Genomic DNA, 18,707 nt, shown 5'->3' with positions numbered 1-18,707 from the left:
CCTCTTGCTGGCAAGTCCCTGCATTTCATGTAGTGTCTGCTGTGAAGGTATCGTGAAGCAAGACACAGACAACAGATTCAAAGTTCAAATAAAATAATTTTATTAACTTAAATGTCAGGATGGTGCAAGACGCTATGCTAAGGTGGGATTTCCCTACCTAAAGAAACTAAGGATATTCTGAGTCAGAAAGTTCAACTTAATAGTCTGTCTGTGTCCAAAACGTATACTTGCCCTCACAACTAAAGCTAAACATTATGTAAGGATGTTAACAAACTAAGTAGTGTTCCGAAATGAAGTTGTGAGCATCTTCCAACTCCCCTTCCCCAAGTTCTTAGCAGTTCCACATAGTCTCTGGGTCCCTACCCCAAGGCAACAACAAAGTTCACAAGGTCTTAGGTTTCCCTTCCCCAAGACGTCCAGCTTGCCAGCTCACACTTTGTTTTAGTCTCTTAATACTCAAAACCAGTTCCAGGTCAACTTCACTCTCCTTCTGATTCCTTAATAGTTTACACAGATTGCTCTCGTCTGCTTTCACTTCAGTAATCTCTTTCATACGTATCTGTATGTTTCCTTGGCTTTCACAGACAGGCTAGTGTGAGAAACCAGAAGGTGTCTCATCCCACTAGTCCCCAGGGATCTGTCATCCAGGTGGCCAGGACATGGCCATTGCTTTTTGATCCACTTCCTGGGGGTGGACCAGTGCGGGAGGATAACCTGGGTGAAGGGTATTCAGGGAGTGGGTGTTAGACACTGAATGGTGAGACGCGGTATCCCCTTCCCTGTAACACCTTTACTCCATCCTACCCGGTAGGATATTTAGGAACTCTAGCCCCTCCCTCCAACCCCACCTACCTTTTTACAACACAGACACTTTCTCACTGACAGCTCGCTCTAAGGGAAAGCAGACTTAACACCCGAACTGCGTACCTGACAGGTCCCAATACTATGGTCAGGTGAGGTCAGACAATTATCGACAATCACTCACACCTGACATTACACTTCCCCACATGGATAAAAGGCAAAGCACGAGAGTACACTCGGAGCGAAGCAAAGTTAACAAGGAAACAGCAGTTTCGAGACAACAGCTGAGTGAGAGGAAAAAAACCAAAGGGGATTGCAAGGAGAGAAATTCCCTAGACCTTTTTGACAAGGAACCGTTACTTTCCCGAAACCTTGAAAGAAAGTGCAAGACGAGGAAAATGGCCTGAAGAAACCTGCATTATGTGTCTGAGATAACCGGGGCCCTCCTGCATCAATAATCCAGGCAGGGAGAATCACTAACCAATTGAAAGAGATGAATCAATGTGCATCGCAGTGGTCCTGCGACCGGTCAAGAAAAATCCTGCACAGTCGAAAGTCTTCGATTTTAATGAAATAGAGAAAGTTTGGAAAAGTTCAATAAAAAGTTTGCAACCAAACAAAAAAACCTTTCCTTGGCGACGGTTATGTAGTCAAACTGATCACACTTTTTTTATTTAGGGGGTTGTCAGCATGAGTAATTCTCTAATCCATGTGTGGTTGCTACACAGAAGCAATCAAAAAACTTGGAAATAGATAAGAGTTTTCAAGTTTTTTGAAAGTTTGGAAAACTATGTGAATTTGGTCCGAGCCCGGCAGAGGGAGACCAAGTTGAAGGTTTTCTGTTAAAGTGGGTCTGAGCCTGGCGGAGGGGCACCCGGGGTAAACAGTAAATCACTTGATAAGTTGTAAAAGTGAAAATCCTAAGAAGAAAGAAACTGTACTGTTTTGTCATGTTCCATCAGGCCCTCTGAAATAAGAGAACAGAAGGTCCTGATGTTGAAGTCTTGAACTGCATCCACATGCTAGAGTAGCCAGAGAGCCTGCTAAGCTAGAGTGTGCTGCCTTGTCCTGTGCTGAAAACATGGGGAAGGGCAGCCAACGGCTTGAATATCCTGACATATCATTTCTTGAACACTTTTCCTTTGCATAACGTTGTTTTCCACACTATTTGTATTTAGAAGTAAGGATTGTCAATAGGTGTCTTAGTATAGAACCCTTTATTTTGACAAGACACCGCTAGGACTGTTATTATTTGATAGTCGTAGCTTGCTCACATCTTCAGATTTAGGATTAGATGTTTTTCAAACCCAGTTCAAGTTCAATAAACACCCTTGAACTGTGACTACTTGTGTCTGTCTTACTGTTTTATACTATGCCTTCCTTACAGTATCCTCGGTCTAGGTGCAGTTGTTGGACTGCACGGTCCAGCCATTACAGGACATGCAGCCAATAACCCTAGGCTTTCTTGCCTACACAGGTTTCTCTTTCACTGCCCTGTGTTTTGGTTCACCTTCACTTTGGTTTCTCCTTGCGAGTCTCTTGGCTTTGTCACAATGTTTTTCTCCTTGCCAGTCTCTTGGCTTTGCCACAGTGTATTATTTTCACACAGTTCACTCCGTGGTGTCTACTTTCCTTCACCACATTACTTTCACACTCTTCAGTAATGTTAATCACTTGCTTTTCACTTAATTTCATAGGATTCGTTCATTGCCTTTCAGTATTTATTACATGTGTTTTCGCACATGCTTGCTTTCCATTCCTAAGCTTATCAAAGCTTGTCTTTAGTTTGGTAAGCCATTGTACACATTTTTTCCAAAGATAAGGTTACTTTTCAAGTAAGATATTATTTCTTACCCAAAGTTCCACCTTGTTTAAATGATCTAACTCCCAGTGTTCTACCCTCCTCCACATCCCTCTAAGGAGGAGGACATTTTCCGCAGATTGGACCAACTGTTTGTGAGATACTCTGGTGCCAGAATAGACCGATCAGTCACCAAACAGACATTGTCCGGCTGAATAGTCCTCCATTGCAACACTCTATGGGCACTTTCAGCCAGTGGAATAGCAGCTACTTTGGCTCTCCAAAGAGGATCTATGTGCTAGACATTGAACAGGCTGCTTTTTAATGGATTCCTTCCTCCCACGGATCTGTCTCCCAGCACAGCTCGTTCTTTGGAAATTGTTCTCCTTTTTCGACATTATGCTGAATCCATCAAAGTCCTCGGCTCTTAAGCCCTGCATCGACTGCTGACATCAGATGTCCATCTGGGATCCACACAGTATCTGTCTTCATTGCCTTGGTGAGGGGGAACCACTTGCAGGATTCTGGGTTCGGCCAGTTGGTGCACCCGAAGGAGCTTTGTGAACTGGAGGTGAAGCTGTTCACCTTCCACCACAAACTTTTAGGTGGCAAACTGAATTGTTCAAGATCGCCCGCGGCTGAGCGTTGCACCGAAGACAAGTTCCCAGTCCGTACAGAAAAGAAGAAAAAGAAGCAACTAAAGAGGTATTTTTCACCCGATGGATCTTTTAAACACCACATCTTCCTCTTGGTGGAAAATATGAGGGGTCAGGGTTGAAAGTCGGTCAAATTTTGGACAAGGTTTTTGCTAAAGACATTTATTAAAGAAAAGAAAGGGCTTGGAAAAATGACTTGCTATCCCCGAGCAAGAGGTGTTTCCCTACATAATCCAAAAATTAAGGAACAGTCAGCGTCAGGGTGGTGTCCAAAACAAAGCTGTCCTTTGTCCAAAATACTATTCTGACCCTCATATTTTTATAATTTCTTAAAAGTAGTAGCTTTTCTCTTTTCCTCTTGTTCAAATATCATAGACTGCTTTGTGTCTAATTTTGACCTTCAGATTGTCAGAATACCTGGTCTATTCTCCTCCCAGGGTTCTCTGTCTCTCTGGTTTCAGACACTTGCAATGCCTGGTATATTCTTTTACCAGGAGTTCTTCCTTCACGCACTTTCAACTGGCCAGTATAATTTCCCGCCAGGGCTTATGGTTTCACACTCTTGCAACTGCCTGGTATAGTCTCCTGCCAGGACTTCTTGTATCTGTTTGTTTCTTTGACTCCACCTTTGAAATAAAGAAACTGTCCAAAAGAGCTAAAGTGATAAACTACCAGAATCTATTTCTTCAATAGTGTTTTGCTCACACCTCAAATCTCATATTTCCTTAGAACTATATGTTAATGTGCTATGTCCATCAAAGATTTTCTGAAACAAATGTGCTTTCTCACTTTCAGTAAAAAGCGTTCCTCTTTTCGTCATATTTACATTGTTCAATAGTTAACATATGGCGGGCCTGCCAATACGCCCCAGTGCTCCCTTCGTCCCATCGTGAACTCAGCGATCTTCGTGCCATCTTCTGCTCTGTCCGCCTTTCACTGATGACAGCCACTGGATTATTTCCCCTTCGCGCTATTCTGTCTTTAATTTTCACGTAGTTTGAATTGCTGGCTGGGCTTCTCCTTTCCTCACTGCTTCCTGATAAGTGTCTCTTTGCGGTCCTCCACTGGCGAACGCCCAGGAGCACGTTTCTCGCTTCTGAAATTCATGTGTGAAAGCTTCTCTCTTCTCTGTCTTTTCGTTTTGCCCACCACATGAGCGAGTTGGCTCTGACGTGCCTGTCACCGTTCTCTGGCTCCTCAAGGAGCTGCAGTCCGCTCCCACCAGCAGTCTTCTTGCAATCTTCTTTTAAACCTTCCGGGCACAGATGTATGCTCACAACAACTAGAGTGATGCATGTGCTCTGGGCTGTATTTGATCTGCATTCCTCCCTTCCTCTTCTTTGTCACAATGGTAATGGTTTTCTGGGAATGGTAGTTTTGTTTTATTAACTTGCATGAAAATGTTGTAGAAATGATTTCAACATGTTTTGAAGGCAAGTCATGATATGGGAACTGTTCTGCAGACTTGTTTAAGAAACTTGCAGTACTCTCCTTTGGAGAAAGAGGAAAGGAATCACAATAGGCCTTTGAGATATTGTGTGGGGGATTCATCCGGTTTAGGAAAAGGGGATACCATGTCTCATCTGTGGATAACCCAACTCCCCCTCGGCGGTTGTCCCCTCCCATTTGATCCTCCATCTTTTTAGCTGCCACCCCCCACCCCGCCCCAGGGTCAGGATCAGGTAACGAATGCAGTCCCCTGGCCGCATGAAAGGAAGTCACCGCTGGGAAGATAATGATGGGTCCATCGGATTCATCACAAAAAGGAACCACAGTTCCAGAGACTACTCCAAAAATCAGGCTCCTTTCCCTACCCAATCCTCTACTCCTGAGGAATTTGAGGCCTTCTGGCTTAAGATGCTCAACAACTTTTCCAAGGTGCAGGCTCTTTCAACTCCGGCGCAGACTGCTTCAGCCACGGTGCCGACAACCTCGGCTCAGCCGGTGCCCTTGGAGTCCACAGCGCTCGGACAAGCCGGCAGAGACCTGTCAAACTCGCGCAACCACACATCCTTGGGCTCTGCCACTTTGAACACCTATAAGAACCCACCTCTAAGCCGCACAACCGGGTCTTGGTCCTTCAACCCCTGTTGCGCCAACCACAAGTTCCTTGGCAGTATGCTATGATCCCTAGGGGTGTATTCATGCCTCAGACAAGTATTATGAGGGTGATACTATTCCTTTTGGATTTGAACCTCTACACCCAAGGGAAGTCGGAGACTTTCCAGAGGAATTTTATGGTTTGGAAGGTGACTTGATTGATCTTTCTACTGATCTGCATGATGTAAGTTGTCTGGACGCCTCACCAGAATTTGACCTGCTCCCTGCTCCTTCTTAGGATAAGCCTCGGACAGCTTTTCAACACCTCATAGCCAAGGTGGTTGATACCTTGGTGTCATCAGCACCCTCGCAGGACAAGTGCTGTATGAACTGACACATATTATATATGAGGGCACCAAGGAGGGGAACTCCCATTCAACTAAACAGTAGAAGCACCAGTCTTAGAACTATGGTCCAATGTGGACTCTGTCTTGACTGTAGTCGGGGACCTGGCCAAAAAGCACAGGGCACACCTTCAGACCAGTTTGTCTACCCGCGCATTGCCTGAAGGGTTGGTTGCCCAGGCAGCTGCAGCGAACCTGAAGACCACCGGATAGGAAGAGCAAGGGACTAGTTTCCTGGTGGAGAAAGGTTTTTGGCACAGCAAGACTTGTCCGGAGATGAATGAATGCTGTAGATACATTTTTATTTGGACTTTGGTCTGGTATTCCGGGGGTGGTAGAACACATCACTGAAGGAGACATGAGCGATGGTTAAGGGCCTGTTCAAGGATGGTTAGGAGGCTTCCCACCAGATCCTCCATTTAGGTTTGAACACTGCACACTGTGGCCAGAACCATGGCCACCGAAAGTGCACCAAGGAGATATTCTTGGCTGAGAGTGTCAGGATTTGCCCTGGTTGTCCACTCAAAACCTCTGGACAAGTTGTTTGATGGCAACTATCTGTTCTGTACAAAGGTTGATGTATCCCTAAAAAATAAATCCAGGCTTCAAAGTCTGGCAGGTCCAACAGCCTGTGACACCCCCCTCCCACAAAGACAGAGATTAAACTCACTCAGGCAAACAGATGCAGAGCCACACCCAAATGGGTCAGGGACTGGGTGCCCCTAGTGGAGGTTTTGTCAACCGCCACACTGCCCTCAGCAGCCCCTGGTGCGAAGCCCTTATGAATCGGGCTTCCATTATCTCTCCCCCATGGGAGGCAGCATCTCCCAGTTCGGCAAGGAATGGATCCTTACCACTTCCGATGCCCGAGCCTTACAGGTCATTCACCCGGGATACTGTCTCCCTTTTGCTCCGCGTCCTCCAGACCATCCTCTGCACTGGCCTGTACTTGCCTCCCGATCCCCAGCTTCTGGCAAAATGGGCCATAGAACTGGTATACTACTCCGATCGAGGCAAGTGCCTGGTATTCAACTTATTTTCTGATGCCCAAGGAGGATGGGGCCCTGTGCATCCCACCTTAGATCTGAGGCTCTTTACTTGTACTTACCCAAAAACACGTTCAAGATGGTCACTCTTGCCCAGATTCTTCAGGCACTAGATCTGCAGGATTGGCCAGTCTTCCTAGATCTCCAGGAAGCATGCTTCCATGTGCCCATGCCCGAAGTACCTGCACTTGTAGATTAGACATTGCCATTACCAAATCACGGTCCTGCCGTTTGGCCTTTCTTCAGCATCCAGTGTCTTCACCAAGCTGCTAGGAGTGGTAGCGCTTGCCTCGGAAGGGGGGGCATCAATGTTTTTCTTAGTTGGATAACTGGCTCGTCCGAGCTACCTCCCCAAAGAGATGTCTGCACCCTTGTAACGGATTTGCAGACTGTTGCACAGTTCGGGCTTCTCCCTGAACTTCAAGAAGTCTCAGGTTTCACCTTCCTATTCCCTCAGATCATCGAGGCAGCCTTGCACACTTGCCCGAGCTTTACCTTGCTGCCTGAGGACTGAGCAGCGAACATATCAAAGATGCGTATCTTTCAATCACGCAAAAAGGATTCTACCTCCGGTTTCCTGCACTTGCTAGTTCTTTTGGGCTCCTGCATCCTTGTAGTGTCAGAGGCTCGTCTAAGCATGAGGTTGCTTCAGTGGCTTCCCACTTGCCAATGGTCTGTTTCAGGGACATACCGCAGACCTTCTCCAGGTCTCTGTGGTGGTGTCCAGAGACCTGCAAAGGTGGTCCTGGAGAGACTAATGAAACGTGTGTTTCAACAACCCTGGACCCAACTGTCTCTAGTCACCCATGTCCCTGAAGGCCTGGGGCGAACAGCTGCACATATCTAGCGGAGAGCAATCTGTGTTCTCTGTCGGAATGCCCCATCAATTTGCCAAAATTGCAAGTGATCAGGATGGTTCTAATCTCTTTCCTCCCTTCTGTATGCGAAAAGACTGTTGATCCTGACAGCTAACATACACTGGCCATGCACTACCTCAACAGGTAGGGAGGTGTGGGCTCCTTCCCTCTGCAAAAAAGTAACGTGCTTCTGGGCTCTGGAGAACAGTGTGTCTGACGGCAACTCCTCTGGCCGGCAAGGAGAACATGTTAGCAGATGACCTGAGCTGACAGTGTTTGGCCTCCCACAAGACAAAGCTTTGTCAGGATCTTCCGTTGGGGAACTCGTTAAGTGAATCTTTTCGCATCCTGTGTGAACAGGAAGTGCAGGTGATTCTGCTCCAGGGAATTTCCTCGAAACGGTGCTCTGGAGGACGCTGTTACAGTCAAAGGGGACTCCGACCTGCTGTATGCGTTCCTGCCAACCCCAGTCGTACTGCTGGTTCTCAGGAGGATATGCCTGTTCAGGTCCAGGATGATCTTGACCACTCCAGACTGGGACAGGAGAACATGGTACCCGGTGCTGCTGGACCTGACCATCTGCCCTCCTTTGCGCCTTCCGCATAGCGGACCTCCTCTCCTCGTCGAAGGGACAAATCCTACATCTGAACCTCAGCAGCCTAAACCTTCATGCTTTTCTGCCATAAGGTTCAGTTATAAGGAGTAGGATTTGTTGGAGGACATTTTAGATGTACTCTGCTCTGTTGGGAAGCCTGCCACCAAATCCATTTTTGCCTCCAGGTGGCGTAGGTTTTCTGCTTGGTTCCAGAAAAGATATGTGGACCGTTTTACCTGTTCCCTATCCTCCACAAGGGGATCTCTGATTTCCATCTGTCTCAAGAGCTTCCTGTCATTTTTTTCCTCTACCAAACCCTTACAAGCCAGAGGAGTGATTCCATCGACTGGATCCAGTGCGGGCCCTCGGCTTTGTCTCTTGAACTATAGAAAAGATGGCCAGCTTTTCGTTGGTCGTGTTGGTGCTCGTGCTGGTAGGGCTTGTGACCAAACCGACCCTGTCAAGGTGGATCATCCTCTGTATCTTGGAATTCTATGATCTGGCTGTGAAGGTTGTGTCTGAAGGTGTCGGGGCACATTCCACCAGTAGGCTGTCCTCCACTTCAGCTCCTTTCCTGTCACTCTCTGGCCGGCCTCCCTTGGCCCTCTTCCTGCTCCCACTTACGGGGCTAAGAACCTCTGGGTCATCTTCGACTCGACACTCTCCTTTTCTCCTCACATCTGACATATCTAAGAAGTCAAACTACCAACTGCACCTCCTCAGAGGTACTCTTCCTTTACTCTCCTTTCCCCAGAAGCTCACTGTCTCCAGAGCTGTGCTCTCTAGGCTGGACTATTGCAACAGCCTCTTTCTAAATCTGCCTGCTTTTTCTCTCCGCCCTCTGCAATTCATTCAGAACAGGACTGCGAGACTTGTCCTTAGCCTCGAGCCAAGGGATCGAATCTTTCCAGCACTGAAATCTTTTGGCTCCCAGTGGCTGCAAGAATTATGTTCAAGACCCTCTGCATTGTCCACAAGGCCGTCAGGGTCCTCTATACCTCCAACTCTCTCTTCGTGAATACATTCCTACTCGAGCACTTCGCTCCTCCAACTCCCTCAGGGCCCGTCGCTTCTCCAAGCAACGAGTTGGCGGTAGATCTTTCTTCGGCTGGGGCCTCCCTCTGGAATAGCCTCCCTCCCTGCATCGCTGAAGCTTGAGGAGAACCATTTTTGGTTCCAAAAGCACCTTAAGACACTCCTATTTGCTTCAGCCTTCTCTCTTCCTCTGCCCTGCTGATCGACGTCTGTGCCTGCATTGGGCTTCTGGTTACCCTCTGATTTTGTGCCCAGATCCCTTGCAACTCACTCGCACTGCCTTTGGCTACGCTTGCACTTGGGTCTGTATCTGCAACCCTACAATCCCATCACCTGCACTTACTTGACACTCGTTCTGCGCTTAAGTCATGCACTTGCCACCTGATGGCCACAGTACCTTTTGTTGTTAATCCTGTGTTGTGCACTTTCCACACCTCCCCTGCCCCTCGCACTTTCCCCTTCCCTCTCCCCTACACTTGCGAGTTCTCAATGTCAGTGGGCCTAGTAAGATCTTTTTGTTCCTCTTTTGCACCCCCTCCTTTGCCTCGTCACGCCCTGAAACACTTTAATATGGGCTCAATATAAATAAAATATCATATCATATATCAATGTGGAGTCCTTGTTCTCAACCTTTGCCATGCAACTACGTGGGCTTGTTTGCATAAGTTTGCTAAACATTAATGCTTGGATTCTCATTTTGGTCTGGAAGCTTGTTTTGGTAGGGGCTGTCCTCCAGAGTTATTTGATATAGCGGGTGTTCTTGCTCCACCCCCTAATCAAGATCTACGTACTGCTATGGGAGTCTATCAAAGAGGAAGAATCCGTGGTAGGAAGGAATAAGCTAGAAAAACAAATTACTTAGCGCTCAGTAATATTTTTTCTGATGGCTGTTCCTCCCACAGATTCCTCATCGCCTCTGCCTCTCCCTTTTAGCGGATAGCTAGTAAACCTTGTTTCTATGGTCCTTCAGCGTGCAATGGAAAAAGGGTGGAACTAAGGTCATGGCGCGGGTCACGGCGCCTCAATATATACTGGCCCAAACGTCCTGTCCAGCGCAGGGTGCATAAAGGCGTCGACCGGAGCAGACACAGAACCACACTGCGCCCCCTGGTGGCAGAAATGTTTCGGAAGAGCGCTTGTGCTGGGAGATATCAAAGATGAGGATTCCGTGGGAGGAACATCTATCGGAAAGAACATTACCTAGAGGCAAGTCATTTTTTCAACGGAAGTGCATGCTTGTGGGACAGTGGTGGGCCACTACAACTCTATGGGGTGACTTGATGGCAGTTTCCTGCATGCTTAGAGCTCATATCCAGCCAGATGATTAAGAATATTAAAAGATGAGCAGGAAGCACTACCTATTAAAAACATTACCACAAATTCACTTAATATAGCATATGTTTGCGTTTGAAGACTTTAAACTGACTTCAACAAAACTATAATATACTTCTTTTCTAGGATGCTGCATGCACAGTATGGTGAATTGATTCAGCCAAGAAATGGTTCGACTGATGAAACACCCAAAATGTCAGCTGGACAGATGCTTTTAGTTGCATTTGACGGGATGTTTGCCCAAGTCGAAACTGCGTTTGGGTTGTTGATTGAAAAGGTAATGGTATTTCATTTAACTTACAAAATTGATTACCTATCATGGAGCTGTTGTGTAATTATTTTTTTATATTTTGCCAGTTGAACAAAATGGAAATCCCAGTAGCTTGGCGGAAGATTGACATAATCCGTGAAGCACGAAGCACACAGGTTAATTTCTTTGATGATGATAATCACCGCCAAGTGCTGGAAGAGATTTTCTTTCTGAAAAGGCTTCAGACCATCAAGGAATTCTTCAGATTGTGTGGTACCTTCTCTCTAGCGTTGTCAGGTAAATAGTTGTATACGAGTCACTTTTTATATAATAGTTGTGAAAGTTCTGCTGTTTATTCAGACTTTCAGACAGCGTTTAAAGCATTTTGGCCTTATCAGGAGCTCTGAGTTTCGCTATCCATTACCTGATGGCATTTAAGTTCCTGTAAGTGAAAGTTTCTGAACCACTGTGCAGGTTTTTGCCTTTACAGAGTTATTTGTAATTTACTATTAGAGTGGAGATTTCTTTTCAAAAGTAGGGGGTAGTAAATACAGCAGCAAAAGATGTTGGTTGTGCATCAGTCTTTGTATGCAGCTCTTAAATAATGGCTCAATGAAAATCCATTTTCAGATAACATTTCCATTGCTCAATATTATGATAAAATTACACACTATACCTGCTGGAAATAGTTCTTTATCACTGTTTTTTATCTGAAGATGTTGGGAAATAGCTTGCTATGATTACATTATTCAAGCCTAACTCCTTCCGTAGAAGAATCACAACCCTCGATATCCTGGTCCCCCCAATCTCAAATGAGTTTCTCTGCTGCCTTGTTGTAGTCCCATGTCTTCACATACTCTAATTACACATAAATCCTCACTAACTGCATTCTCCTTGTCCGCTGAATAAAAGAAATTCACTTCTTGATGTAAAATATCTGAAGAAGCAGAAGACTGACGTTCTTCTGCTCAAGCGCAAAGCTGACCTCTTGTGACAACTGCCTTCTTGCCTTTGCCTTCTATATTTCTCTACCATTGGTATGGTAATGTTTCTTTTTAAAGAGCCTATACACAAAGTTAGTGTTTCAAAGCGCTCAAGGAGAGAGGGAACAAGGGGAAAAAAACAGTCATTCAGAGCCCTTGAATTACTGAACGATACAAATCTGCACAGGCAGACTTCTAAGGCTACCAGCTCCCAAGCCGACGGGTCCGGGGGCAGTCTGAGGGGTTTAGGGACCCTTCCACGTTGTCCTCTGATGATCAGGCTCGTCTTCTGCCCAGGCGGTAGGGGATTGTCGAGTGCCACCGCCAAGAGTCTTCCTCGGCTAGATCCAACACGGCTACCAGCACAGGTGCCGAGGGCTCACATCCTACCGGAACGAGCTCCAAGGCTGTAATCCAGGGCGTTTCGACTACCAACCATCCGGCTTAGGGCTCGGTGCCTACCATAGGGCTCTCTGAGGTTGACGCCTCTGCTTCGGGTGCAAGACCCAAGCTTTATCTTTTCATGTCGGAGCCCTCTTTTTTGGCTCAGGGCCTTTGCGCCCTTGAACCTAGGGCATAGCGCAAGGCTTCAAAATGCCAGAGCGGCACGTGGCGGACATTGTGAAGGTGCTTATCATTCAGGCGGCCCCGCCACCTCGGCCCCCCACCCTTCCTCCCTGGGGACTCCTCACGTTCCTCCAGTGCTCCCAGTGCTGGTCCCTCCTCCGTTTCAGACTTTGCCAGTCGTGGTGACCCCGCCACCTTCTCCTGCACCACCAGCGCCTCTGGCTTAACAGCCGTTGGACTTTTCTGCGGCTCCAGACCTGGGGGAAGGGGGGGGGACTCCACTGGCACCTGTGTCCCAGGCCCCAGATTCCCCTCGGCCTGTGAAAAGGGGGAGGAGGGGGGGGGTCCATGACGAGGTTGACTATTACACCCAGGACGCTGAGCCCTTGGCATCCATTAAGGCCTTTAAGGACTGCCACCAGGGCCTGGCAGAGTTCTTGTGGGTCCCTCTTCCTGAGTAAGCCCCCCAGGAGTCTGGTGTGCTTGCAGAAGTCTTGGGGAAACGCACTGTAACCCGGTCTGGCCTTCCACTTCAGAATGATGTGCTGCAGGTGGCGTGGAAGGTTTGGGACAAGCCCAGGGCCTACGCCCAGATGAACAAGAAGTTGAATAGCAGGTTTAGGCTAACGGATGGGGAGCCAATCCTCCTTGCCTCCCACCTGCAGCCCCATTCCTGTGGTGGCCGCTGTCTCCTTATATTCTAAACCATCGTCTTCGTCATCTTCCTCCACTGGAGCCACCACCAGTTTCCTCTCCAAGGAGGACAAGATCCTCGAGTCCTTGGGAAAGCGCTGTTACTCCATCTCAGGACTGCATCTGCGGCAAGCTAATGCAGACGCCCTCTTGGCCGTGGCTAACCAGAAGCTGGGGCTGGGGCTGAGGGAATTTCTGCCTGGCCAACAAGCCTCCTTCAAGGCTGGTCTGGCAGATGCCCGGGCCATTGCGCAGGACCTCCATGGAGTCTTCGGTCTCCCACATTGCAGCAGCCAGCAGAGGGCTGTGTCTTGGGGGAATTATTACTTTTTGACCGACAATAAAGGTCTGCAAGGACCAAAAGTTCTAAAAATGCTACCACCAAAGGTTCGAACACCAAAAGTTCGAACCTTTGGTGGTAGCATTGCAGGTAAGTAAAAAAAAAAAAATTACAAAAAAAGACTGCGGGGTGCCCCACGCAACACCCCGCTCACTATACTGTGTGGTATAGTGAGCGGGGTGTTGCGGGGGACACCGCCGCAAATAAAACACAGGCTGCAGGGGTGTCCCCCACAACACCACGCTCACTATACTTCACAGTATCGTGAGTGGGGGTTACGGGGGAAACGCCTGCAGAGCCCCCATAGTATGTACGTGTGTTCGCATGAGAAAGGTGCAAACTTTTGGTAGCACGCACCTTTCTCATGCAAACGTTCATCCGTCTTGGGGTTGAGATGAGAAGGACGGCCTGGATGCACGTTTTCCTCTGACGTGCAGGAGCAGATCCTAGATCTGCCCTTCGAGGGCGTGGACCTTTTTCATTTGTCCACCGATGACAAATTGACAAAGAAAACCTCCACTCAAACCGCCAAGTCCTTGACCATCCTGACAAAACCGGGTTAGAAATTCTTCCTGCAATCCCAGGGTAGAACCGAGTGCAAATGACGGACCATCTCCGCTTCAAGGGTTTCAGAGACTGCGGTACACAGAGGCTTGACTGGTCGCCCAGCGACAACAAAAGGAAGTAGCAGAGGACGTTGCATGGGTTTTTCCGCTCCCCCTCCTCTGCCCTCCCGGCTCTGACGCCAAGAAGCACTGAGGTCAGGGTCGCGGAACACATCTCGCCTGCAGGGGTCTGTTTTACTCTGTTGCAGGGCACCCGGAAGCATCTTTTCAGCAACCCATGGATCCTATCTGTAGTCTCATCAGGCTTCAGCCTTCCTCTGCCTCTACCATCCTCTCCTCTTCATCAGATCAGGTCCCTGGCCCTTTTTACGGGAGGTACTTTAGCTCTTGGAGATGCAGGCAGTAAAACCGGTTCCTCTTGTACACAGGGGCTTCGGTTATTATTACAGGATTTTTGTGGTACCCAAGAACAACCAGGCTGGCCTGAGGGTAGTCCCGAATCTGTCATTTCTAAATCTGTCTTTACCGCTGGAACGCTTCGAGATGATTACTCCCGTGCACATAGCCGAGTCTCTGTGTGCAGGGGACTGAATGTTTTCCCTAGATCTCAAGGATGCGTACCGGCATGCACCCATATATCAACCGCATCAGAAGTTCCTGTGGTTCACGATTATGTCGTACCACTTCCAGTGCAAAGTGCTGCCCTTCGCCTGAACTCTGCCGCTCGTTTCTTCACAAAGTTGATGAATGCAGTGGCAGGCCTTCTCTGCTTGGAGGGCCATCATCTATACCCTTATCTGGACGACTGGTTGGTGAGGGTGGTGTTCACCTAAAGGGGTTGTTGTGCTCTCCTTTCTGATATTGGTGCATACCTCAACCGGAGGAAGTTTGTTATGCCAGTCTCAGGAACTGGTCTTCCTAGGGGTGCGTTGGAACACTACTGGTCAACAAGTGTTCCCACGCCCGAGAGGCTTATGTCCCTCCACAAGGTGGTGGGGCACTTTCTGGCCAACTTGACCACCTTGGCATGGTGGTTCCAGCACATTCTGGGCCCTGATGGTCACCTGCTTGCTGACTATGCAGCGTGACCGTCTCAAGATGAGGTGCCTCCAGCTCCACCTTGTGGCCGACTGGGATCAGGAGACAGGGTCTCAGACAGGATCCCAATACCACCGCTCCATTTGCCCGACCTTCGCTGGTGGCTAATGGACGGCAATGTTTCAGTGAGAGCCCCCTTTACCCGACTGAAGCCTACCCTGGTGGTGATGAAGGACTCCTCTTTTCCGGCCTGGGGGCTACTCTGGAGGGCTTTACGATTCATGGAGCATGGTCCAGGACTGAAGCCCTCCTTCATATCAATATGCTCGAGCTCAGGACATTGAGCCTGGCCCTGAAGGTGTTTTTGCCCCTAATCAGGGACGAGTTGGTTCTGGCCAGGACAGACAATTCTACTACAATGTTTTACCTGAACAAGCAGGGTGGCACCTGTTTCTCTCCCCACCCTCCCACCCCCCACCTCTGCATGGAGGCGGTTTCGATCTGGAAACGGGCCCTCACATAGAGGATTTGGATATCTGCAGTCCACCTGCCAGGGGACAGCAATGCAGAAGCAGATCAGCTGAGTAGCTTGGGGTTCAACACCTACAAGTGTGAGTTGCACAACGGCTCCTTGTGGCCCCTGTTTCAGCATTGTGGGTTTGCGGATGTTGTGGAGAATTCTCATGTATGGCTAATTGCCCTTACCTAGTGAGTCCCTCAGCAGCTCTGCTGGATTTCTGGGGTTTATATTTTCCACCTGGTAAGAGTCGGAACCTTTTTCCCACTCTTGCATGTGTTTTGCCATGTGTTTTTCAACTGTTTGTGTGATCTTGGGCTCTGGAGCCACCCACTCCATGAGCCCCACTTTGTGTGTTTTACACAGCACCCTCAGTGCAGTGACACAGGGTTGTCTTTGAGACTTACCCCTGACTCAATTTTTCTGGGGCTGACTGCTGTCCCCCAGAAACAGGTAAAGTTGCCATTTACTTTATGTAGTCATTTAAACTACAGACCCAGTATTCCCTATCTTACATGGAATACTGGAAAGGGTTCATTCCTACCCCTTTTTGTCTGTGGCAGTGGGATCTACCCTAACTTTTCTACTACGATTATACTATATAAACGTGGTACTGTTTTAGGCTATTGTATTATCCTGGAACTTAAACCCGCTTGACCAAATACTTTTTATTTTGGCTCCAGTTGGGTTTTATCGCCATTTCTTTTTGTTAAGGTCCTTCTTGTGTTTTACTTTGCGCGGCAAACCAGGTTTGCCTCCTTTATTCGCCGACCTTTGGCGGGCTTCTGTCCAGAAGCCCTCCTTTGGTGTCTAGGTGGGCTGAATGTGAGGGAGGGGTTTAGTCACCCCTGCACAGGGTCTCCTTGGAGACCCGAGTCGCACTTTGTGTTGATTGGATGAGGTGGTTGTCCGGTCCGGACAACCCCCCTGCTGAGTGATTGACAGCCAGGCTGTGTGAATGGGGGATTTTGGCATTAAAGGCAGGGCTCTTGGGCTGGAAGGCAGAGTCGCCAATGGAACTGCAAGGAACCAAAGAGCAGCAGAGAAGAAGATGGCTGCTACAACTCCCGAGTCCCGGTGAAGCCCTGCTGCAGTCCTGAGCTATCTACCCTTCAACAACAAGAGAAGATCCAGTCCGGAGTCTTCTTCCCTTGAGCCTGGTGGGATCAACCAGCTCACCTTCCACAGCCAGAGGATCCTCTTCTTGGTCGAAATCGCTGCACACAGCTGTAGTGGTCCGGATAGCCATCTGAAGAGCCTCTCCTGTTTTAAAGGAGCACACCGTTTATTCACTGTTGCTTTGCTGCTGCTGGCTTCATCCCTGGGTAGTGCAGATCGCTCCAGACATCCTCCTTCTTGTCCCCACGACTGAAGCTTCAGGAACCGTGAGTCTGCAGGAACTACCAGGAACGACTGCCGTAGCACCAGCTTTTCTTCATACGAATAAGGTACTGTGTCCGACTTCGAGGAACTAGGGTGAACCCCTGTTCTACTCACCAAAGGCTTGTCCTTATCTTCCTTCCCTCTTATAAATTTAGCTTCCTCTTTTGACTATCGAAGTACTCCTGGCAATCTCGAATCGTGAACTGTTCTAACCTTGTGATCCTCGACAACAGGATCCCTATCCTATTGACACCGGCGCAGGCCTATTGACTTTTTTCTACGTTTTAGAAAGTGTCTCTTGATTCTATCTGCCTTGACAAAAGTATTGCCTATGAGTTTTGTCCCCAACTGTCTTGTGTTAATTCATGTGCTAAGTGTGTTTGACTACGATAACATTTCTTCTCGCGGGTACGCTTCTCTTTCGTAAGCCGAACTGTCATTACTGTCAAAAAGTGATTGCATAATAACCCCCGGTAACGTCTTTGTTTCACAACACCGGTCTTTCAAATCCAAAGGTACTTACCTTGAATTGTTCTGCACAAGGGGAATTGGTTGTTTTGTAGTGTATTTGAAGTGTGGTTTTAATTTAATAGAAGTGAAGTTTTTATGAACAGATGGTCTAAAAATAAATGTACTTTTACTTTTTAACCAAAAACCTTGAGTCAGTGTTTGCTTGAGTCACAGTTATTGTAGTCCTTTATGTAATCTCTACTACTGCTCATTTGCTCTTGAGATAAGTCTGGCTGCTCCGCTACTGCTACCACTCGTGTAGTACAGGCTTGTACCAAAGGTGAAATTGTACTACCACCTGTAGTCTTAATCTTGTGTAGTGGTCCCTAAGGGCACTGCCCACGATTCTCCCTAACAGCGGACCTGGACTTGTTTGCCTCTTCTCTGAATGCCAAGTGCCTCCAGTTTACCTCGTGGAAAGGTCAGGGGGGGGTCACTGAGAGGCAACTTTCAGATCTGCTGACACAGACGCAGGGGTTATGCATTCCCGCCAACCCCGTAGCTCCAGCTGACCCTCCGCAAGTTCCGGGTTTCTTTGGGCTGCAGCTTCATCTTTGTTGCCCCCCACTGGCCTTCGAGACTCTGGTATTCGGATCTGCTGCAATTGTGCTCCGAGTGTCCCGTCCAGCTTCTGATACCCAGCATGGTCTTCTGACGCAGCAGGGCGGAGCAGTTGAGCATCTGGATCCAGCCAAACTGATGGCCTGGCTCCTGATCAGCTGAGCTTTCAGCATGATCAATTTTCAGATGACAACTGGGACATCATTCAGCAGGCCAGGAGGCCCTACTCAATCCTAATATAAAAACAAATGGACCAGGTTCTGCCGTTGGGCTTGCCACATTTGTCTGGACCCTGTCCTCTGGATGACGTTCAGGATTTTTCAGCGCACCTCGCTTGTTCTGGAGTTCAGGTGGATATTTGCTGCACGTATTTAGCGCCCATCGGGGCTTTCAAGAACTTTCATAAACATGTGTTTTCGGCAGCCAACCTAGTGTTTAAGGCACACCTTAATGGGTTGTCTAGGCTTTTTCCTCCGGTGCATAGGCTGCACCTGGTGTGGGACCTGTATGTGGTTTTTGCAGCTATGCAACGCAAGCTTTTTGAGCAATGGCCTCTGTGGACATCTGCTTGGTGACACTGAAGACTGTTGTATTGGTGGCTCTCACCTCTGCGTACATGGTCCTCTTACGTCCTGTCCCCTTTCCTCCATACTGCATGGGTGTCCCTTCCAAGGGACAGGAGACGGAACCTTTTTCATCAGAAGAAAACCTTCTTTCCCTTTAAATTTAGAG

At 48.2% G+C, this 18,707-nt stretch overlaps 1 protein-coding gene across 1 annotated transcript in view; it reads left to right on the top strand.

Annotated features, from left to right (window-relative positions):
• SMG1 (SMG1 nonsense mediated mRNA decay associated PI3K related kinase) overlaps positions 1–18,707 on the top strand; it is a 2,768,248-nt gene that overhangs the window by 2,060,292 nt on the left and 689,249 nt on the right. The window contains exons 52-53 of the mRNA XM_069647131.1: positions 10,694–10,844; positions 10,925–11,114. Coding sequence (XP_069503232.1) covers positions 10,694–10,844; positions 10,925–11,114 — 341 coding nt within the window. The remainder of the gene's footprint in view (positions 1–10,693; positions 10,845–10,924; positions 11,115–18,707) is intronic.

Source organism: Ambystoma mexicanum, chromosome 2q (assembly GCF_040938575.1).
Source record: "Ambystoma mexicanum isolate Mex_15411 chromosome 2q, UKY_AmexF1_1, whole genome shotgun sequence".
NCBI lineage: Eukaryota > Metazoa > Chordata > Amphibia > Caudata > Ambystomatidae > Ambystoma > Ambystoma mexicanum.
Note: the sequence above shows the minus strand (reverse complement) of the source record. Positions and strands in the feature narration are given on the sequence as shown.